Genomic DNA, 21,855 nt, shown 5'->3' with positions numbered 1-21,855 from the left:
CAGATCCGATAGTTATCTCTAAAAATTTTTACTCTCAGAAATACACATTTCAAAAGTGCAGAAACCTAGACATGAAATACTGATTTGCCAAAAATCGGTAGTCAGTGAAGACTCAGACCAACATTCACTGGCAAAACCAACCGTCACAAATGACTGCAGGGAAGTAAGTTTACAAAATGAACGTGGGAACAAATTACCACCCTGAGTCTCAGCCAGAGAGAGGTCTTTACAGTAGGAGGCCTGATCTCCACCACCTGCCCGGTGAGACGCCAGGGACCGAAAGGCTACAGCAGGAACCGAACTGAGGTCTGAGGCAAAAACACCCCCTTGATGTACCCTAAATCCGGGCAAGCCCACCCCAGACTCCCGGGCGCGCGGCGGAAGGCTTCCGTCTGGGCGAGTGACCAAGACGCGGGCGCGAGCGCCGCCACCGCACCCGGGAATCTAGGGTCGCGTCGCTGCGGACTCACGGCTACACGCACGCAGGCCTCCCGCTCCGCCCCGGACGTGAAACACACTTTGGAATAAACACGCGGGACTCCGGGAACCGTCAAAGCAACGCACAAGTCCGCTAGCGTTGTGGGCGGGCGGTCTGCCAACCTGTCCCTCACAAGCCGGAGCCGCCTCAGGCCTCGCCTCGCACCTTCTGACTGGAAGGCGGCTGAGGAACCGCGCGGGCTGGGGCGGGGACGGGGTCCCGCCGACGTACTACACCTCCCCGCGCCCGCCTCCTGCCGCCCGACACTCGCCTTGGAAAATCGACCACTTCCCGGCAGCCACCCTGGCCTCCCTCCCCGCTGGGTCCCTGTTCTCCCCTCTTTTCCTTCCTGTGAGAGCCCCGAGTCCCAGTCCCCACCTTCCTCAGCGGGCGTCCGGGCTCCCCCGAGGTCACCTCCTCGCCGGCCCTGGGAGCCGAGCGCCTATTCACCGGCCCAGAGGACCCCCAGCCTGGCTAAGCCGAGCTCCAAGCAATGGATCGCCGGAGCCCCCAACCTCTCCCTTCCCGCCTCTCCTTGTTTTCTCCAGAAGTTTATAATCCCTTTTAAATATATGGCTCTCCGGATATTGTTGCCTATTTTCATTGAATAGAATGCTTAATCCTTCCCTCAGCTGTTGGTAATTTTAGTTTCCCTCCTTAAGAATCGGTCTGAGGTACCTCATATACATGGATTTATGGATTTAGACAGTGTTTGTCTTATGTCTGGCCTATATCATTTACCATGATTGTTTCAGAGTTTATCCATGTTGTAGCAAGTATCAGAGTTTTATTCCTTTTAAGATGGGCTTTTCTGATAGCTTGGTTGGTAAAGAATCCGCCTGCATGCAGGAGACGCTGGTCCAATTCCTGGATCGGGAAGATCCGCTGGAGGAGGGATAGGCTACCCACTCCAGCCTTCTTGGACTTCCCTTGTGGCTCAACTAGTAAATCCGCCTGTGATGTGGGAGATCTGGGTTCGATCCCTGGGTTGGGAAGATGCCAGTGAGAAGGGAAAAGCTACCCACTCCAGTATGCTGGCCTAGAGAATTCCAAGGACTGTACAGTCCATGGGGTCGCAAAGAGTCAGACAGGACTGAGCGACTTTCACTTTCATTCCATTTGTGGTCTTGGAGAAGACTCTTGAGAGTCCCTTGGACTGAAAGGAGATCAAACCAGTCAATCCTAAAGAAAATCAGCCGTAAATATTAATTGAAAGGGCCGAAGCTGAAGCTCCAATACTTTGACCCCCTGATATGAAGAACTGACTCATTGGAAAAGACCCTGATGCTGGGAAAGATTGTAGGCACGAGGAGAAGGGGAGGACAGATTATAAAATGGTTGAATGGCATCACCTACTCCATGGATATGAGTTTGAGCAAGCTCTGGGAGTTGGTGATGGACAGGGAAGCCTGGCGTGCTGCAGGCAATGTCCATGGCATCGCAAAGAGTCAGACAAGACTGAGTCGAGGAAACTGAATTCCATTTGTAGGTATAACCTCGGATATGCACCACCCTATGGCAGAAAGTGAAGAGGAACTAAAAAGCCTCTTGATGAAAGTGAAAGAGGAGAGTGAAAAAGTTGGCTTAAAGCTCAACATTCAGAAAACGAAGATCATGGCATCTGGTCCCATCACTTCATGGCAAATAGATGGGGAAACAGTGGAAACAGTGGCAGACTTTATTTTGGGGGGGGCTCCAAAATCACTGCAGATGGTGACTGCAGCCATGAAATGAAAAGACACTTACTCCTTGGAAGGAAAGTTATGACCAACCTAGATAGCATAGTAAAAAGCAGAGACATTACTTTGCCAACAAAGGTCCATCTAGTCAAGGCTATGGTTTTTCCAGTGGTCATGTATGGATGTGAGAGTTGGACTATAAAGAAAGCTGAGCACCGAAAAACTGATGCTTTTGAACTATGGTGTTGGAGACGACTCTTGAGAGTCCCTTGGATTGCAAGGAGATCCAACCAGTCTATCCTAAAGGAGATCAGTCCTGGGTGTTCATTGGAAGATCTGATGCTGAAGCTGAAACTCCAATACTTTGACCGTCTCATGCGAAGAGTTGACTCATTGGAAAAGACCCTGATGCTGGGAGGGATTGAGGGCAGGAGGAGAAGGGGACGACAAAGAATGAGATGGCTGGATGGCATCACCGACTCGATGGGCATGAGTTTGGGTAAACTCCGGGAGTTGGTGATGGACAGGGAGGCCTGATGTGCTGCGATTCATGGGGTCGCAAAGAGTCGGACACAACTGAACGGCTGAACTATAATGAACTGAATGACTAATGATGTTGAGCATCTTTTCATGTGCCTTATGGCTATTTTAATATTCTCTTTGGGGAAGTGTCTATTCATATCCATTGCTAATTTTTGTGCTATTTGTTTACTATTATTTTATTTTTTTATCTTTTATTATATATTTTTAAAATATTTTGGTTATTAACATGATTTGTAAATATTTTCTCCTATTCAGTAGGTTTTCTTTTTGCTTTCATGATAGTATCCTTTGATACACAAAAATTTTTAATTTGGGTGAAGTCCAATTTATTTTTTTCTTCTTTTGTAAACTGTGCTCTTGGTCATAACTGTAAATTCACTCCCAAATTCCATTATCATGAAGATTTACTCCAATGTGTTCTTCTGAGAGTTTCAATTTTAGCTCTTAAGTTTAGGTCTTTGATCCATTTGAGGCATACCGTGGACCAACAAGTTGTATTTATTTCAAATAAAGGGGGCAGGGTGTCTTGAAAGACTGGAAGAACTTAAAAAACAAAAAATAGATGTTTATGACACAGGAACAAATAGATTTCTGCTAATACAATTGATGCTTTAGGTTCTGGCTCATAAAGTCAACATAATAAAAATTTTCTCTACTTTGTAGCTTTCATTCTTTTTAAACTCTGGTCAAGAGAAGCTGATAATTGAAAAATTAGTGCTAATGGCAGTAGAGAAGGAAGCACCAAGAAATGTTGTAACTTCAAGACTATTTTTCTCTGTATGACAGACAGAAATATGTTGTGCTATTGTCAGACTTGGAGAAGAAAAGGTAAGCCCATTTGGGAGACTCTGAAAAGTGTACAGTTAATATCTGAGGAAATAAAAAGGAAAAGAAAGAAATCAATCTGGTATGATGGGATTCATGGGAGGAAAGAAAAATTCAGAGGTTATGCACAATCATGTAAAAGAGTCCAATGCTATCTATACATTTAATAGATGCTTAAATAGAAAAAGCATGAAGGGTTCATAGTCAAAAGTTAGTTGTTCTTGAGGGAAAGATTTAGTAAGTCTCTATGTAACCAAGAAAATAAACGAAAAATGTTAATTAGAAGTAATTCCTTGAGTTCCAGCTTCTAAGAAGTATGTTTAATGATACAAAAGAAACTAGTACCCATATTTTAGGAGATCCATTTGCTCCGTTTGCTTGTTTTTAGGCAGAAATTGAGTCTTCAGTCAAAATTAATTTAAAATGTCTGTTTTCTGGTTTTCTGTTCTCCAAAGCCAAGAATGTTGATTTTAATGAGACCGCTGGATAGGGTGCTCCAATTAGACCCGGAGCCAAAGCATCTCCCAGCCACAGCTAGCCAAAGTGTATTAATACAAAGAATATAAGCCTTCCATAGAAATCAGTTGATAAAGACTCAGTATTCAATGGCTGTTGTTTTTCTTTCTTGTAATTACATAAGTAGAGTCTAAAATGTAACACAAATCTTGAAGTAAGAAGCAAACATGCCAGAACAGAGGCTTTGGGACAGTATTCCACACTGGAATAGAATTATTTCCTGATTAAAACTTTATACCCATTTCTTCAGAATGAGTAAATGGAGAGGGATAACTAGTGCACATTCTCTGTGGGTAGTTGTATTTAGATTTGTGTAACAAGTTGTACACACTTCTCCTTACAGAGTATACTGCGTTTAGTCATTCTTAGCAAATTCTTCTGCCATTATTGTAAAGTCCCTGGGTAAATAGGAATAGACAATTTCTTCAGGTGATTAGAATCTGAAGGAGGTAGGCTTTACCTGAATGGCATCCAGAATCTTATATAAGACTGTCTTAATAAAACATGGGATATATCTACAAAGATTCTTTGAGGGAACTTTTAAAAGCCACTGACAGACATTTTTAAAAGATTTCTAAATATCAGGGGTCAGAGTATAAAATAGATTTTAAGAACAGACATTCTTTGTTTTGTTTTTATCTAAAGATAACAGTAATTAGCAAAGTCTTGCAGTAATATGATCAAATTGTTATGGTTAACATGTTAAATTAATATGATTAATTTAAATTGTTTATATACTGTTTAGAATTAAGATTGTTTCTAGAGGTGATTGTATCACCATTGTGTCATTGGGCTTCCCAGGTGGTGCAGTGGTAAAGAATCCACCTGCCAGTGCAGGAGATCCAAGAGAGGCCAGTTCAATCCCTAGGTCTGGAAAATCCCCTGGAGAAGGTAATGGCAATCCACTACAGTATTCTTGCCTGGGAAATCCCATGAACAGAACTGAAGGGCTACAGTCCATGGGGTTGCAAAAGAGTTGGACACGACTAAGCATGCATGCACATTATATCATTATTGCAAATAAACAGATTTGCAATGTTACAAGTAACCTGTTGGGCTTCCTAGGTGGTGGTAGTGGTAAAGAACCAGCCTGCCAATGCAGGAGACATAAGAGATTCAGATTCGATCCCTGGGTGGGGATGATCCCCTGGAGGAGGTCATGGCAAACCACTCCAGTATCTCCATGGACAGAGGAGCTCGGCAGGTTGCAATCCCTAGAGTCACACAGAGTTGGATGTGACTGAAGCAACTTAGCATACATGCAAATAACCAGTTAAGATACTGGACAGATTGGAGTTAGGACAGAATAACAGAAATAAGAAACACCATGAAGAAATAAGAATAATGCATCTGCCTAGAATCCTTTCCAGGAAGCAAGAGGGAGTGGTGAGAGATACTACTAAAACTAGCAGGTAATTATTCATTTGTGATATATATTGAGTTAAGATGTATTTAAGCATGGGTTATCTCAAGTTTAAATATGTCAAAGCACTGAGAAAGCCCAGTACATGTAATAGCATGCACTTTGTTCCAGGGAACAAAGTTGGGAGTGCTGTATCCTTGTCTGCCCGGAGCCTGAAGCCACCACAAAGAAAAATAGACACGTCAGTTTTCTCACAACAGTTGTCACTATGAATAATCACCAGAGAAGTGAAAGTGAAGTTGCTCAGTCGTGTCCAACTCTTTGCGACCCCACGGGCTGTAGCCTACCAGGTTCCTCCATCCATGGAATTTTCCAGGCAGAGTACTGGAGTGGGTTGCCATTTCCTTCTCCAGAGGCTCTTCCCAACCCAGGGATCGAACCCGTGTCTCCCACATTGTAGGCAGATTCTTTACCATCTGAGTCACTGTTGTTTCTCACAACAGTTGTCACTATGAATGACCACCAGAGAAGGGAAGGGGCTAAATCTGAAAATGTTCTCTTGCAATTCTAGCTGTTTGTCCCCCCTGCCCTGACCCCCCCAACCCTGTTGCCCTGCCCTAAGGCCTGGGAACATGAGATAACTTTCTGGAGGAAGAGTGGGTATAACAAAGTGCATAAGGAATAAAAGTAGCTCAACGGATGCTGAGGTTAAGGCCCCACCTTACCCCCAGTACTAGGCACCAGGAGAAGACATTTCCATTCAGGGAGCAGCAGATTCATGAAGAAGCAGCAAAAGAAGGTGTAGGGACCAGGTTGTGGAGGAGAGGCTACTAAGCTATGCTCACAGACCACTCCCAGGGCCTGGCCCTGCTAAGCCTTCCAGAGTGGAAGGTCCCACCCTGATAGAGCTCTGCTGGCCTCGGAACAGTGCGTAGCCTGAGCACAGGCAACAGTATGAAGCAGCGGAACTGTTACCATGGCTGCAATGGCAGCTGAAAGTAGGAGGTATGAATCAGCCAGGAAAGTGTGCCTGTCTTATGAAAAGTGTATGCTATTTGTGATAGTTGACAGGACTGATTGCTAAAGCCAGGAGAGTTTATGAAGCCCTTCCTCCAGTTGCCAGCTGGGAAACAGGAGGGACATTTGGGTGGGGAGTGTCAGAGGAGCTGGGATTCTGACAATTAGGAGGTATGGTTTCAAAGTAATAACTTGCTTTGTTGTCTTTGGTGGGGAAAAAGTCACTTGCAAATGTTACCTTGCTTTATCTAACTCAGATTAGTGACCTATGAAACACCAGTGTCACAACAAAATATATATAGCACTCTATAGCTTAAAGCATTTGTTCATTCAGTGTATGGGGAAAATGTCTAAGAATTCGCACAAATAGTTAAGTGAGGGCCTGAGACAGTAGACGCATTGTCTGTGTGTGTGGATAGAGTGGATCCAGTGTGGATGGAGAATATATGTATTTAAAAGGAATGTTGTCCTTCTACTAGAAACTAGAGTGGTGTGGGTTAAAGCAAGTCCAGGTGAGACCATTCTGGCCAAGAACACATTCCAAAAGGTGAAAACTGTTGTCTTAAGAAAATACATGGAGATTGGGAGGGAAATAAAAACCCTATATGCCTAGGAAACAACAAGATAAAACAATGATTAATGTGAAAGTGAAGCAAGTTAATGTGTATTGTTAGAATTTTTTCAGATAACTGTGGAATAAAAAGAGCTGTCAAACTTGCAGGTGTTATTGAACATTAGGAAGTGTACTTGCCTATTTTTTGTGTCCCTTAATTAACAGAAGACTTAAACAATTCTATCCTAGGAAAACAATTACACCATTAACTCCAAAAAAGAACTCCTGCCAAATCCCGTAGCCTGTGTTCACACTTTCTATCCCATCAACACTTGTAGAAATGCGCAAGTAACCAACCAGTCGGAAACTTCTTTGTGGGTTGTTTTGTATCAGAAATCATTTGGGGAAGCTGTGTTTTGTTTTGTTTTTTTCTAGATGATTTCATTGTATTCTATATTTCTGTAATTTTATGTTAAAACAGTAAGTGGACTTGTGATGTCACATAATGAATGAATATTTGCATAACTGTTCAAAAGTTTCCCTTTAAAAACTTACCTTTGAAAAATAACAAAAATGTTCTACTAAACAATGTTGAAATATAACAATTTGAGTTTTGAAGTCATTCATTTTGCGGAAAATATGTTCCTGTTTTAAACAAACAAAAAGAAACCCTAAGATTTTAACTTGTCCTTATAAATAAAGAGCTTACTGCTGCTGCTGTGAAGTCACTTAAGCAATATACTAAATCATATTTAGAAGCAAAAAAAAAAAATGGCAACTAAGATTATTAGACCTAAAAGTTCAGATAAAATTGAGAGCCTGTGTTTGTCTTCTGTAACAAAGTATCTCCTTAATTCAAGAAAAAAAGAAAAAGAATCCAGCATCTGATTTAAGTATGTGAAAGTGTCGGTCCTGTCAGATTCTTGGTGACCCCAGGGACTGTAGTCTGCCAGGCTCCTCTGCCCATGGAATTCTCTAAGCAAGAATACTGGAGTGGGTTGCCATTTCCCTCTTCAGGTATTTGGGGAAGTTTTAAAGAAATAAATTATTTGGTAGGCCATTATCTATAATACTGGAGAATTAGAATTTTTTTCCTGGATTGAAAAAAGTACCATTCACACAGCTTATCTGAAAATGTATTCAAATGAAGAAATATTCCAGAAATTAGAATTTGACTTTTAATATAGTAATTTTGGCTGGATTTCTCTATGCCTGGCTTTTTCTACATTACCATATTGTTTCCTTTGAACAGCAGTTGTCACTAATTTGGTTGCAGTTGTTGTATTTAAATATTCAATTAGAAAAAGTTTATTGTTAAAATCTCTGACTTTGAACAAAGTCTTATTTCATTTGAAACATATGCTGTTACCTAGAGTGGACTTAAAGTATAAAGAAGATACATTTTTCCTTAGACTTCATTCCCAAGTGGCATTTTCTCAACATATTCATATATACAAATGACATAAAAAATATATTCAGCAAAGCATCTTCTAAACAACTCTGAAATTTTTTAATTTTTAATTTCACCCAACTTAACATCTGAGCTGCCATATGTTTTGAATTTTTCCAATCCATAGAGATTACATAGCAAGTCGCAAACCACATGACTGGAAAATCTAACAACCAAAGTTAGGGATCATTAATCTTTACACAAAGGGAAAAATGAACATCCCTTCAAACACATATCTGATACAAAACTAAAAAATTATTTTCAAGTCACAAAATGTTGGTGTTTCTTTTCACTTCCATCATTTTTAAGCAGAATGTATCAGTTGATTTATATTTCCTAATTGAGAAAGTTTCTCAGAGGTTTCTTACCTGTGCTTTCATTTTCAGATGCTAAAAATGAATAAAATCTTGGGTCAAATAAATAATTCCAGCTCCTTTTTTATACTGAGAGATTGATTTGCTTAAGATCAAAAAGCCAGTCACACACTGGCAGGCAGAACCAGAGAACTCAAATTTCCCTATACCTGTCCCCTGCTCTTTCTAAAAGTATGCTATCTCCCTTGAACAAGTCTAAATAGATAATGTACAGCACATTGCATTTAGTTTTGGAAGATTCTTTTTATCAGTAATGTTGACAAACTAAAGTATATTCAAAGGTGGGAAACAGGAAGGTTAAATAGCTTAGGAATTACATAATTTTTTTTAGAGTCAGAGAGTGGGGAATTGGGGAGAGGTGGTATCTAATATGGAGAATAAAAGACTAAGAGAAGTATGGTGCCTCTTTTCAAACATTTGAGAGATTCTTACAGTGTAATAAATAATTTGATCATGCTTTTATAGGTATGGTTTCAAAGGGCAGAACCAGGACAGAATTAGTTAAGGGCTGTTACTGACTGAGAAATAGATTTCAGCTATGGAGAATGATATGAAAAAGGCTTTCTCATTTTTTTCTTATCAAATATATTGATAAATAATTTATGTACAAAACTGCATCCATTTAAAACATACAATTGAATCAGTTATGACAGTTGTATACATCTGTGAAATCATCATCTTAATAAAAAATATTGAACATTTCCAGCATCCCCAAGACCCTTCCTCCCTTCTGTAAAGATATCAGAAGATGCTTAATGGAGAATCAGGACTTTCACCACTGCCCAACAATGAGACCACGTACCCTTCACACTGTCAGTGGAGACCACAAGGTGAGTTGTAACATGGGCCTCTGAACAAAACATTCAAAAAGTGGGGATGTTTATTCCAGTTATAAAATTAACAAGTTATGGAGATCTAATGTCCAGCATGGTGATTATAGCTAATAATAGTGTATTATACACTTGTTGCAAAGAGAATAGATCTTAAATGTCCTCACCACAAAAAAAGAAAGGCGATTATGTGACAGGATGGAGATGTTAGCTAATGCTATGGTAGTAAACATTTACAATATATAAATGTATCAAACCAACATATTTTAACCTTAAATTATACAATGCTGTATGTCAATTATATCTCATTAAAGCTGGGAATAAATGTTTTTTTTCTAATCACATAGTCCACATTTTGCCTTCAAAATTTGTCTAAAAAATAATCTCTCTGTTCAGTCTCCAGAATCCTCAGGTAGTTGTGTTTTTCTGCATTCTGTCCAGAGTTATAACACTGCTATTTGTGGGAGGATTGGTTTATAAGATATTCAGCTTCTCCATACCCAGAACAAGACTTACCATTTTAAACCTTGCATATTACTAAATATTGGGCCGAAATACGTGATTTCCTTGCACACACCAAGATTTGTATGAAACTTTCTTAGGATATAGTTAGTGACAACCTCAAACCAGAAAAAGCAAGATTATTTTTCAGTAATTACTCTGTGTACTCTAAATCACGAAAGTCTCACATTCTACACTAACACTCCTACACTTTCAATATGATAATATAAACTTTCAAAGTAAAATTTTTAGGATGACTGCCTTAGTTACTTTAAAAAGAAACTTCTACCTTCATGTTTTAAATAGTAACTATATTTGGCCCTCCGTATCCATAGTTCAATGTCCTCAGATTTAACCAGCTCAACCAATAGTAGATCAAAAATATTTAATTCCAGAAATTTCCAAAGAGCAAAACTTGAATTTGCTATGCACTAGATACTGAGGGATGTCTCCTAACATTTAAAGTGTTTGCTTCTTTATCTTCAATGATTTGATTTTGAACAGAGGAAACAGAAAATCTTAAAGACATAGATTTAGAAATCTTAGTAATTTGAAAAATCAGAATTGGGACTAAAACTTCACTGAAATTTTAGCACACATTTGGTAGTTTAAAAAATTATGATTTTTTGAATTTGATAAAATTTCATGACAAATGATATACATATGTAAATCTGATAGGAACAAAGTTCACTTGTATGCTGTTTTGATAGTATATGTAAAAGAATTTCAATTGTTCTGTTTTACTCTCTTCATTCTTTCTGAATCAATATTGCTAGATGATTACCAAAATTCATTTTTTCTATCTTCCAAACAACTGGAAAATATATCTGGACTTCTCCAGCAAGAGATAAGATCTGTGACTCCCACTCGCAGTTAAGTGTAGCCACATGACTCTATTTCTGCCAATAAAATGTGATGCAAGTGAAGTGTGTCACTTCTGACACAGATCATAAGATACACTCTTTTCCACTAACTAGCTAGAACTCATGTGCATGATGGTAAGTCGCTTCAGTCATATCTGACTTTTTGCGACCCCATGGACTGTAGCCTGGCAGGCTCCTCTGTCCATGAGATTCTCCAGGCAAAAATACTGGAGTGGGGTGCCATTTCTTTCTCCAGGGGATCTTCCTGACCCAGGGATGGAATCTGTGTCTCTTGCGTTCACAGGTGGGTTCTTTACTGCTAGCACCACCTGGGAAGCCCAGCTGGAATCAATAGTGATGAGCTTTTGATCATGCAAATGGCAATAGTGCCCCAGAAAACAGCACAATATGATAGATGGAACATGAGTTCCTAAACGATCAGAACCAGAGAGGCTGTCTACCAAGCTGGAACACTCACAGCAGACTTTTACATGAGAGATGAATAAACTTTACCTTCTTTAAGAAACTGAATTAATATTAGGTTTCTTTCAGCAGAGTAGCCTTACCCTGATTAACACACCCTGCTTTTGGTCTGAGTTTTTCAAGGTGATGGTACAAGTAGGGAGAATAGAGTAAGCAGCAGATTCTACAATTGTTCTGCCCCATGCAGACTTCCCTGGTGGCTCAGTGGTAAAGAATCCGCCTGCAGTATAGCAGGCACAGAAGACATGGGTTCAATCCCTGGGTCAGGATCCCTGGAAAAACCATAGCTTTGACTAGACGGACCTTTGTTGGCAAAGTAATGTCTCTGCTTTTTAATATGCTGTCTAGGTTGGTCATACCTTTCCTTCCAAGGAGCAAGCGTCTTTTAATTTCATGGCTGCAGTCACCATCTGTGGTGATTTTGGAGCCCAAGAAAATAAAGTCTGTCACTGTTTCCACTGTTTCCCCATCTATTTGCCATGAAGTGATGGGACCACATGCCATAATCTTTGTTTTCGGAATGTTGAGTTTTAAGCCAGCTTTTTCACTCTCCTCTTTATCACTTTCATCAAGAGGCTCTTTAGTTCCTCTTCGCTTTCTGCCATAAGGGTGGTATCATCTGCATATCTGAGGTTACTGATATTTCTCCTGGCAATCTTGATTCCACTTGTGCTTCCTCCAGCCCAGCGTTTCTCATGATGTACTTTGCATAGAAGTTAAATAACAGGATGACAATATACAGCCTTGACGTACTCCTTTCCCAATTTTGAACCAGTCTGTTGTTCCATGTCTAGTTCTAACTATTTCTTCCTGACCTGCACACAGACTTCTCAGGAGGCAGGTCAGGTGGTTTGATATTCCCATCTCTAAGAATTTCCCAGAGTTTGTTGTGGTCCACACAGTCAAAGGCTTTGGCGTAGTCAATAAAGCAGAAACAGATGTTTTTCTGGAACTCTCTTGCTTTTTCGATGATCCAACGGTTGTTGGCAATTTGATCTCTGGTTCCTCTGCCTTTTCTAAATCCATCTTGAACATTCTGGAAGTCCATGGTTCAGGTACTGTTGAAGCCTGGCTTGGAGAATTTTGAGCATTACTTTGCTAGTGTGTGAGATGAGTGCAGTTGTGCAATAGTCTGAACATTCTTTGGCATAGCATTTCTTTGGGATTGGAATGAAAACTAACCTTTTCCAGTCCTGTGGCCACTGCTGAGATTTCCAGATTTGCTGACATATTGAGTGCAGCACTGTCACAGCATCATCTTTTAGGATTTGAAATAGCTGAACTGGAACTCCATCACCTCCACTAGCTTTGTTAGTAGTGATGCTTCCTAAGGTCCATTTGACTTCACATTCCAGGATGTCTGGCTCTAGGTGAGTGGTCACACCATTGTGATTATCTGGGTCATGAAGATCTTTTCTGTATAGTTCTTCTGTGTATTCTTGCCATCTCTTCTTAATATCTTCTGCTTCTGTTAGGCCCATACCATTTCTGTCCTTTATTGTGCCCATGTTTGCAAGAAATGTTCCCTTGCTGCTGCTGCTGCTAAGTCACTTCAGTCGTGTCCGACTCTGTGTGACCCCATAGACAGCAGCCCACCAGGCTCCCCCGTCCCTGGGATTCTCCAGGCAAGAACACTGGAGTGGGTTGCCATTTCCTTCTCCAAGGCATGAAAGTGAAAAGTGTAAGTGAAGTCGCTCAGTCGTGTCCAACTCTTAGCGCCCTCATGGACTGCAGCCTACCAGGCTCCTCTGTCCATGGGATTTTCCAGGCAAGAGTACTGGAGTGGGGTGCCATTGCCTTCTCCAAATGTTCCCTTGGAATCTCTAATTTTCTTGAAGAGATCTCTAGTCTTTCCCATTCTGTTGTTTTCCTCTATTTCTTTGCATTGATCACTGAGGAAATCTTTCTTATCTCTCCTTGCTATTTTTTGGAACTCTCCATTCAAATGGGTATATCTTTCCTTTTCTCCTTTGCCTTTGCTTCTCATCTCTTTGTATAGCTTCTCAGCTATACAAAATAAGGGCTTTCCTGATGGCTCAGAGGTAAAGAATCCACCTGCCAATACAAGAGACATAAGAGATAAGAGTTCGATCCCTGGGTCAGGAAGATCCCCTGGATTAGGAAATGGTAACCCACTCCAGTACTCTTTTTTTTTTTTTTCATTTATTTTTATTAGTTGGAGGCTAATTACTTTACAATATTGTAGTGGTTTTTGTCATACATTGACATGAATCAGCCATGGATTTACATGTATTCCCCACCCCGATCCGCAGCCCCCCCCCCCCCCCCCCACCTCCCTCTCTACCCAATCCCTCTGGGTCACTCCAGTACTCTTGCTTAGAAAATCCCATGGACGGAGGAGCCTGGTGTCCATGCGGTCGCAAAGAATCGAACATGACTGAGCGACTTCACTTTCAGGTCATCTTTCTTTTCTCTCTTTTATCTTGCAGATATTTTCTCCCACTCCATAACTTGTCTTTTCATCCTCTTAACAGTGTCTCTTGATAACAAAAGTTCTTAATTTTAGTGATGTTCAATTTATCAACATTTCCTTTTTTGGTTAGTGACTGGTTTAAGAAATCTTGGACAACTCCAAGTTCATAAAGATATTCTCCTATGTTATCTTCTAGGAGTATTATTCCTCTGCTTTACACGAGAACTGATTTTTTTTTTTTTTAACGAGAACTGATTTTTGAGTGTTGACTTTCTACATGGATATTCAATTGACCTGGCACTACATGTTGAAAAGAATATCCTTTTCCCCACAACATCAGCAAAGATGCAGTGGCATCTTGGCTATGTATATTAAGTGTGAATTTATGTCTGAACTCTATCCTGTTCCAGTGGTCTATTCGTCTACCCTTGTGACAACACCACACTGTCTTAATTGTGGCTTTAGAGTAAGTCTTGGTATTTGGTAATAACAGTTTTTACAACTATATATTTTAAAACTTTCTCTTTATATGTATTTCCATATAAATTTTATAATTAGTTTGTCAAGTTCTAAAAAAATAAAAATTGTGCGGCATTTTGGTTAGCATTGCATTCTCAGTAGGTGTATCCAAGAGAATTGAAAATCTTGCACTATTATTATTATCAGATGGTTTCCTGCTTATTTTTCATTTTCTTTGTCTCACAAATTGGGATATAAGTTCCATGAGAGCAGAAACTTTATTCTTTTTTTAATTGCCCCTTCCAGAGCCTAGAGTAATACCTGGCACATTGTATGTTCTTAATAAATAGTTTTGAAATAATTAATTAATAGTCTAACTAAGATACCTTTTTTATTCTCCTCTCCACCTTTTTTTGGTCAACCCACCTCATCCTTCAGATCTGAAATCATCTGCCAGTTCTTCAGGGAAACTTTGCCTGATCTCAAGAGTGAGACAGGCTCCTCTGTTACCTATCACTTGTTATGACATCCTATACTTTTTTTTTTTAGCACTTACCTACATACAATTATGTAATAATGGTCAACATTAGTCTCCCATGCAGAAAGTAAGCTCTGTGAATGTAAGGACCAAGTCTGTATTATCTGTGAATGTAAGGACCAAGTCTGTGCTATCCTGGCACTTGGCCTGGTACCATGCTCAAGGCAGATATCAAAAAAAAAAAAAAATTATTATTCTCTAGAAGAGGCCTACTTAAAATCAGAAGTTATTGCCAACATTTTTCTATCCTAACATCACAAATCTCTCTAGTTGTTTCTGCTGCTTTTATCTCCTAGATTATTTGGTGGGCATTCTCTACCAGATTTCCTGGGGTGGGAAGCGAACCCTTCAGGACCCCTACCCAGAGTGGTTGAATCAGGACACTCCTGAACTGGAACATGGAATGGTATGTTGCTAACAAACTCTGCAGTAATTGTTGCAGTGGTGAGTTTGGCACTCACTTCCTTGGATTACATTCATGACACTGCTGCTTTATCTCTTGCATGCCATAATTTTTGTAACACAGCTCTGGGTCCAGTTTCTCTCATCATCCCTGCTCATGTCATCTTCTGCTTTTGCTCTCAAGGCTGCATTTTTTCTTCAGCCATCTGCCCTCCAAGGACAGCTGGAAGACCACCCTGACTGCCTAGTTAAGAACCTCATTAATCTCATCTTTATCCTTCTGGTCATGCTGACCACCCGGCTAGAGGGGTCACACACTGTCACAGCTCTCTGATCCAGCTTCAGAGACACTGAAAAGGAACTCGCCTAAGAGTTAGGGAATTTTGAGCCAGGAAACCAGAATTTGCTCTCTGTGTGATCTTGAAAATGTCAGTTAACTGCTCTTCACTCCAGGTGTAATAATAATACCTGCTTTCCCTACCTTAGGAATATGAGGATCAAATGATATGATGCATCATGTCAGAATTTTGTAAACTATGAACAGATGTATAAATATTAATTATAATTAATAATCTCAGCCATCCAACTCTTTGCATGATGAGACGGACTGTTTACACACTGTGTGTTTAATGGGAAATTATATCCTTCCTAGCATTGCTTTGTTCCTCGTAAGAAATAAACCAACTGGCTAACTGTTGTCTTCTCTGACTTCAAAACTTCCCATATACTGTGGTTCTGGCTACAGAGTAAAATCTGTTAATACTTTTGATCTTTTCTATTTTTCATTACTTATCTGTATGGGTTACACAAAATTGCCTTTAGGAGCCTGGATTCAGTCAATCTAGGGTAAAAGCAATATTTTTCAAGTAATAAAAGTAGAAAAGTCGCAAGTTGTTCTTTTGAAAAGCCAGGAGGGGACTTCCCTGGTGGTCCAGGGGTGAAGGCTCTGTGCTTCCACTGCAGAAAGCATGGGATCAATCCCTGGTCAGGGAACTAAGGATCCCGTGTTATTCATGGCAGTGGCCAAAAAAAAACACAAAACCCCAAAGTATTAACCTATTAGGTGAAACAATGATTGCCACTTCTGTAATGAACTCTAATGATCCCTCCCCTGTAGTCTTATCACCCAATCCTATTGATTCTAATTACTAGTTAATTTCCTCTCCCCTTAAACTCTACTGACATTGTCTTGTTTAAACCTTTCTCATCCTTAATGCCAACCATTAGAATTCCCTCCTGAGTTAATTAACTGCCTTTGTTTGTTGCCTTCCAGTTCTTTCGCACTGCCATCAGGGGTCAACAAGCTATGGCTTATGGACCAAACAATGACAGTCCATAATATTTTAATAGGACATAGCCACATTCATTTATGTACATTTTGTTTATGGCTGCTTTGGTGTCACAGCTGCAGAACTGAGCAGTTTCAAAAGAGACCAGGTAGCCATGCAGTGGGTTGAATGATGGCCCTTCAAAAGATGTGCATGTGAACATGTTCAGTTGCTTGGACATATCCGACTCTTTGTGACCCCTCCAGGATCCTCTACCCATGGGCTTATCCTGGCAAGAATACTGGAGTGAGCTCTCATTTATAGGAGAACTTCCCAATCCAGGGATTGAACCTGATGTGTTTACTTCCACATCTCTGGAACCTGTGAATATTACCTTTTTTGGGGAAAGCATCTTTGTAGATGTAACTAAAGAAAGAATCACAACATCATAGATTATCCAAGTGGGCAGTAAAGTCACTGATAAGCATCCTTGTTAGAGACACACCTCAAAGGCATGTGAGGGTGTGATTGAATGATGTGGCCAAGGAAGGCAAGGGATGTCTAGTCACCAGGAACCGGTAGACACAAGGAACAGAATCTCCCTGCCCCCAAAAGTCACTGGAAAGAGTGCAGTCCTGCTGACACCTTTATTCTGGACTTCAGTTCTCCAGAACTGTGGGGGAAAAAAAAAGATTTCTTGATATTTTAAGCCACTAGGTTGTGGTAATTTTTTTTACAATAGTCCTAGGAAATTAACCCAGTTCACAGTTCTAACATTGACTGTCCAGTACTTTAAGATAAGGTTTGTCAATTCTTGCATTTAGAGTTATCTTTTCTAAAATACAAATCGAACTTATTAGCACAATTTGTGAGAAACTTAACTAAACCCTACCTCCTTTTCCAGCTTCATATTACCCACTTTTCCTCTTTATTTTCTCCTCCTTTCTTTTCTTTTTTTAAATAAACCTTTAATTTAGAATATATGTAGATTTAGGGACTTCCCTGGTGATCCAGAGGTTGAGACTACGCCTTTCAATGCAGGGGGTGTGGGCTCAATCCCTGGTCGGGGAGCTAAGACCGCACATGCCTCACGGCCAAAAAAACAAAACATGAAACAGAAGAAATATTGTAACAAATTCAATAAAGACTTTAAAAATGGTCCACATAAAAAAAAAATACAGAATACATGTAGATTTACAGAATAATTGCCGAGATAGTATAGAGGATTCTCATATACTCTGAACCCAGTTTTCCCTTATTAACATTTTACGTGTCAACTACAAATTGGCACTTACCAAGAGCATTGCCAATGACTGAACAACAAAGGCATTTGCCATCTGCCTCTATGGAGATTGAACCCCATGCTGCTATAGCTGTTGACCTTCAACAATCCCAGAGGGAGTTTAGGGTGGAGAGAGTCACTCTGTGCTCCAGGGAATCTAGTGGGACGGGTCTTTAGATAGTTGGATGTTTTTAGCACAGATTTTAAGATCTCAATCCTTGCATCCCCTCATATCTAGAGACACACTAAATCCCTTCATGGTGACATCAGACCCTCATGACTAACAAAAAAAACCTTTTGTAAATTGAGTGCTTCACGGTATTGAACTCCCCCTTCCCTTCACCAAAACCTTATATGTTGACTTTCCCCGACTGCTGCTTTGGAGCAGTCTCTCAGAGCTATATGAGTTGCTGACTTCCAGGCTGGAACCTGTGAATATTACCTTTTTTGGGGAAAGCATCTTTGTAGATGTAACTAAAGAAAGAATCACAACATCATAGATTATCCAAGTGGGCAGTAAAGTCACTGATAAGCATCCTTGTTAGAGACACACCTCAAAGGCATGTGAGGGTGTGATTGAATGATGTGGCCAAGGAAGGCAAGGGATGTCTAGTCACCAGGAACCGGTAGACACAAGGAACAGAATCTCCCTGCCCCCAAAAGTCACTGGAAAGAGTGCAGTCCTGCTGACACCTTTATTCTGGACTTCAGTTCTCCTCATTTTGCCCCAAATAAAACTTAACTGACAACTCTCAAGTTCTACATCTTTTTTAGTCGACATGAGTATGGTACAGTTGTCACAGTTAATAAAGCAATATTCAGTTCAGTCGCTCAGTCGTGTCCGACTCTTTGTGACCCCATGAATCACGGCACACCAGGCTCCCTGTCCATCACCAACTCCCGCAGTTTACTCAAAGTCATGTCCATCGAGTTGGAGATGCCATCCAGCCATCTCATCCTCTGTCGTCCCCTTCTCTTCCTGCCCCCAATCCCTCCCAGCATCAGGGTCCTTTCCGATGAGTCAGCTCTTTGCATGAGGTGGTCAAAGTATTGGAGTTTCAGCTTCAGCATCAGTCCTTCCAATGAACACCCAGGACTGATCTCCTTTAGGATGGACTGGTTGGATCTCCTTGCAGTCCAAGGGACTCTCAAGAGTCGTCTCCAACACCACAGTTCAAAAGCATCAAATCTTTGGCACTGAGCCTTCTTCACAGTCCAACTCTCACATCCATACATGACCACTGGAAAAACCATAGCCTTGACTAGACGGACCTTTGTTGGCAAAGTAATGTCTCTGCTTTTTACTATGCTGTCTAGGTTGGTCATAACTTTCCTTCCAAGGAGTAAGCGTCTTTTAATTTCATGGCTGCAGTCACCATCTGCAGTGATTTTGGAGCCCAGCAAAATAAAGTCTGACACTGTTTCCACTGTCTCCCCATCTATTTGCCATGAAGTGATGGGACCAGATGCCATGATCTTAGTTTTCTGAATGTTAAGCTTTAGGCCAACTTTTTCACTCTCCTCTTTCACTTTCATCAAGAGGCTTTTTAGTTCCTCTTCACTTTCTGCCATAAGGGTGGTGTCCTCTGCATATCTGAAGTTATTGATATTTCTCCCAGCAGTCTTGATTCTAGCTTGTGCTTCTTCCTGCCCAGTGTTCCTCATGATGTACTCTGCATAGAAGTTAAATAAGCAGGGTGACAATATACAGCCTTGACGTATTCCTTTTCCTATTTGGAACCAGTCTGTTGTTCCATGTCCAGTTCTAACTGTTGCTTCCTGACCTGCATACAGGTTTCTCAAGAGGCAGGTCAGGTGGTCTGGTATTCCCATCTCTTTCAGAATTTTGGATCACAATAAACCACACAGTCGAAGGCTTTGGCGTAGTCAGTAAAGCAGAAATAGATGATTTTCTGGAACTCTCTTGCTTTTTCGATGATCCAGCAGATGTTGGCAATTTGATCTCTGGTTCCTCTGCCTTTTCTAAAACCAGCTTGAACATCTGGAAGTTCACGGTTCACATACTGCTAAAGCCTGGCTTGGAGAATTTTGAGCATTACTTTACTAGCGTGTGAGATGAGTGCAATTGTGCGGTAGTTTGAACATTCTTTGGGATTGCCTTTCTTTGAGATTGGAATGAAAACGGACCTTTTCCAGTCCTGTGGCCACTGCTGAGTTTTCCAAATTTGCTGGCATATTGAGTGCAGCACTTTCACAGCATCATCTTTCAGGATTTGAAATAGCTCAACTGGAATTCCATCACCTCCACTAGCTTTGTTCGTAGTGTTGCTTCCTAAGGCCCACTTGACTTCACATTCCAGGATGTCTGACTCTAGGTGAGTGATCACACCATCGTGATTATCTGGGTCGTGAAGATCTTTTTTTGTACAGTTCTTCCGTGTATTCTTGCCACCTCTTCTTCATATCTTCTGCTTCTTTTAGGTCCATATCATTTCTGTCCTTTATCAAGCCCAAAGCAATATTAGTACATTATTAACTTAAGTCCATTCTTTATTCAGATCTCCTTAGTTTACCTGTTTTCCAGCCCAGGACCTCATTCACATTACATTTAGTCATCCTATACCTTTCTTTTTCTCTCTTTCCTTTCCATCTTTTCTTGTTTGTTTTTTCTACTCTGTGCCAAATAGTAGGCATATAAACAAGCATGGCTTCTGCTTAGAAAGTCCAGTGAGGCTAACTGAAAATGAAAAGTGAACAAATTAATTAGTTAATAGAGTCAAGATAAATGCAAAGAAGAATGTGAATAGGAGACAGACAGAAGCCACATTTAACAGAGTCATATTAGGGAATAACTCCATCTGATTATTATTATTATTATAATTTTGGCTGCGTGGCATGCAATATCTTATTTTCCTGACTGGTAATCAAACCCATGCTCTCTGCATTGAGAGCACGGAGTCTTAACCACTGGACCCACCAGCAAATCCCCTGATTATTTTTTAAAGGTTATTCATAGTGACAGTAAAAGTTGCAGGAGAAGCACTCATTAAGGAAGCTATTGCCATCGTTCAGGTTAAAGATGACAATGGCTTGACTTGAATTTTGCAATGGAGATGGAATTAGAGATAACAGCCACATTCCAGAGTTATTTTTGAGGTAGAAACAAAGGGTCTCGATAAGTGTAGCTGTGGATAAGGATGTTCTATCCTCCAGCCATACTAATCACTTGTTCCTCCTCATACTTCCCTTGATAGGGAAGGTTCCAAGCTCTCATAATTATTGAATCCTCTCTGGGTAAATACCCTTTTCTTCCCTGGTTGTTTTACTGGTAAATAATTTCTCTTCAATATTCTGTTCTCTTTAATATTTTTCACCACTTCTGCAAAGCCTTCCTCTACTTTGCCTCTGTGTTCCTCCCTCCACCCCACCTCTCTGAGTGAGGGATCTTTCCCCATTCTGTGCTTATAGCAGTCTACACTGGTTTGTGGCACCCTGCATTGCACTGCTATTTGCTTACATATCTGTCTTTTGAAGGCGTCATGTCATATTCCTAGTACAGTCCCTGGCACAGACAGGAGTAAATGAATATTTAATTGATCCCATCTTTACTACAATTTTGGGCTTCCTGTGTGGCTCAGCTGGTAAAGAATCCACCTACAAGGCAGGAGACCTGGGTTTAATCCCTGGGTTGGGAAGATCCCCTGGAGAAGGGAAAGGCTACCCACCCCAGTATTCTGGCCTGGAGAATTCCATGGACTGTATAGTCCATGGAGTCACAAATAGTCGGACATGACTGAGCAACTTTCACTTCACTTCACCTACTGTAATTTCACAGAAAGGGAAAAAGAATGTTACTGACAAATTTCATGTTAGAAATCATTATAAAAACCATCACTGGCAAATCTAAAATATAAATAATGTCATCCACAATGCACTTATTACTTCTGATCTTTTGTAACCACATTCCTTGTTAAAACTTGTAATTTAAACAAGTGTCTTTTATTCTAAAATATATAGAACTCTCTATTTAAAGAGA

At 40.5% G+C, this 21,855-nt stretch overlaps 1 protein-coding gene across 1 annotated transcript in view; it reads right to left on the bottom strand.

The window, feature by feature from the left end:
- Window positions 1-21,855, bottom strand: part of HFM1 (helicase for meiosis 1) — a 203,876-nt gene that overhangs the window by 109,303 nt on the left and 72,718 nt on the right. The window contains exon 2 of the mRNA XM_061168448.1: window positions 337-920. Within this exon, the coding sequence (XP_061024431.1) occupies window positions 337-920 (584 nt within the window). The remainder of the gene's footprint in view (window positions 1-336; window positions 921-21,855) is intronic.

This window comes from Dama dama, chromosome 20 (assembly GCF_033118175.1).
Source record: "Dama dama isolate Ldn47 chromosome 20, ASM3311817v1, whole genome shotgun sequence".
Lineage (NCBI taxonomy): Eukaryota > Metazoa > Chordata > Mammalia > Artiodactyla > Cervidae > Dama > Dama dama.
The sequence above is the reverse complement of the archived record's forward strand: the minus strand, read 5'-3'. Positions and strand labels throughout refer to the sequence as shown.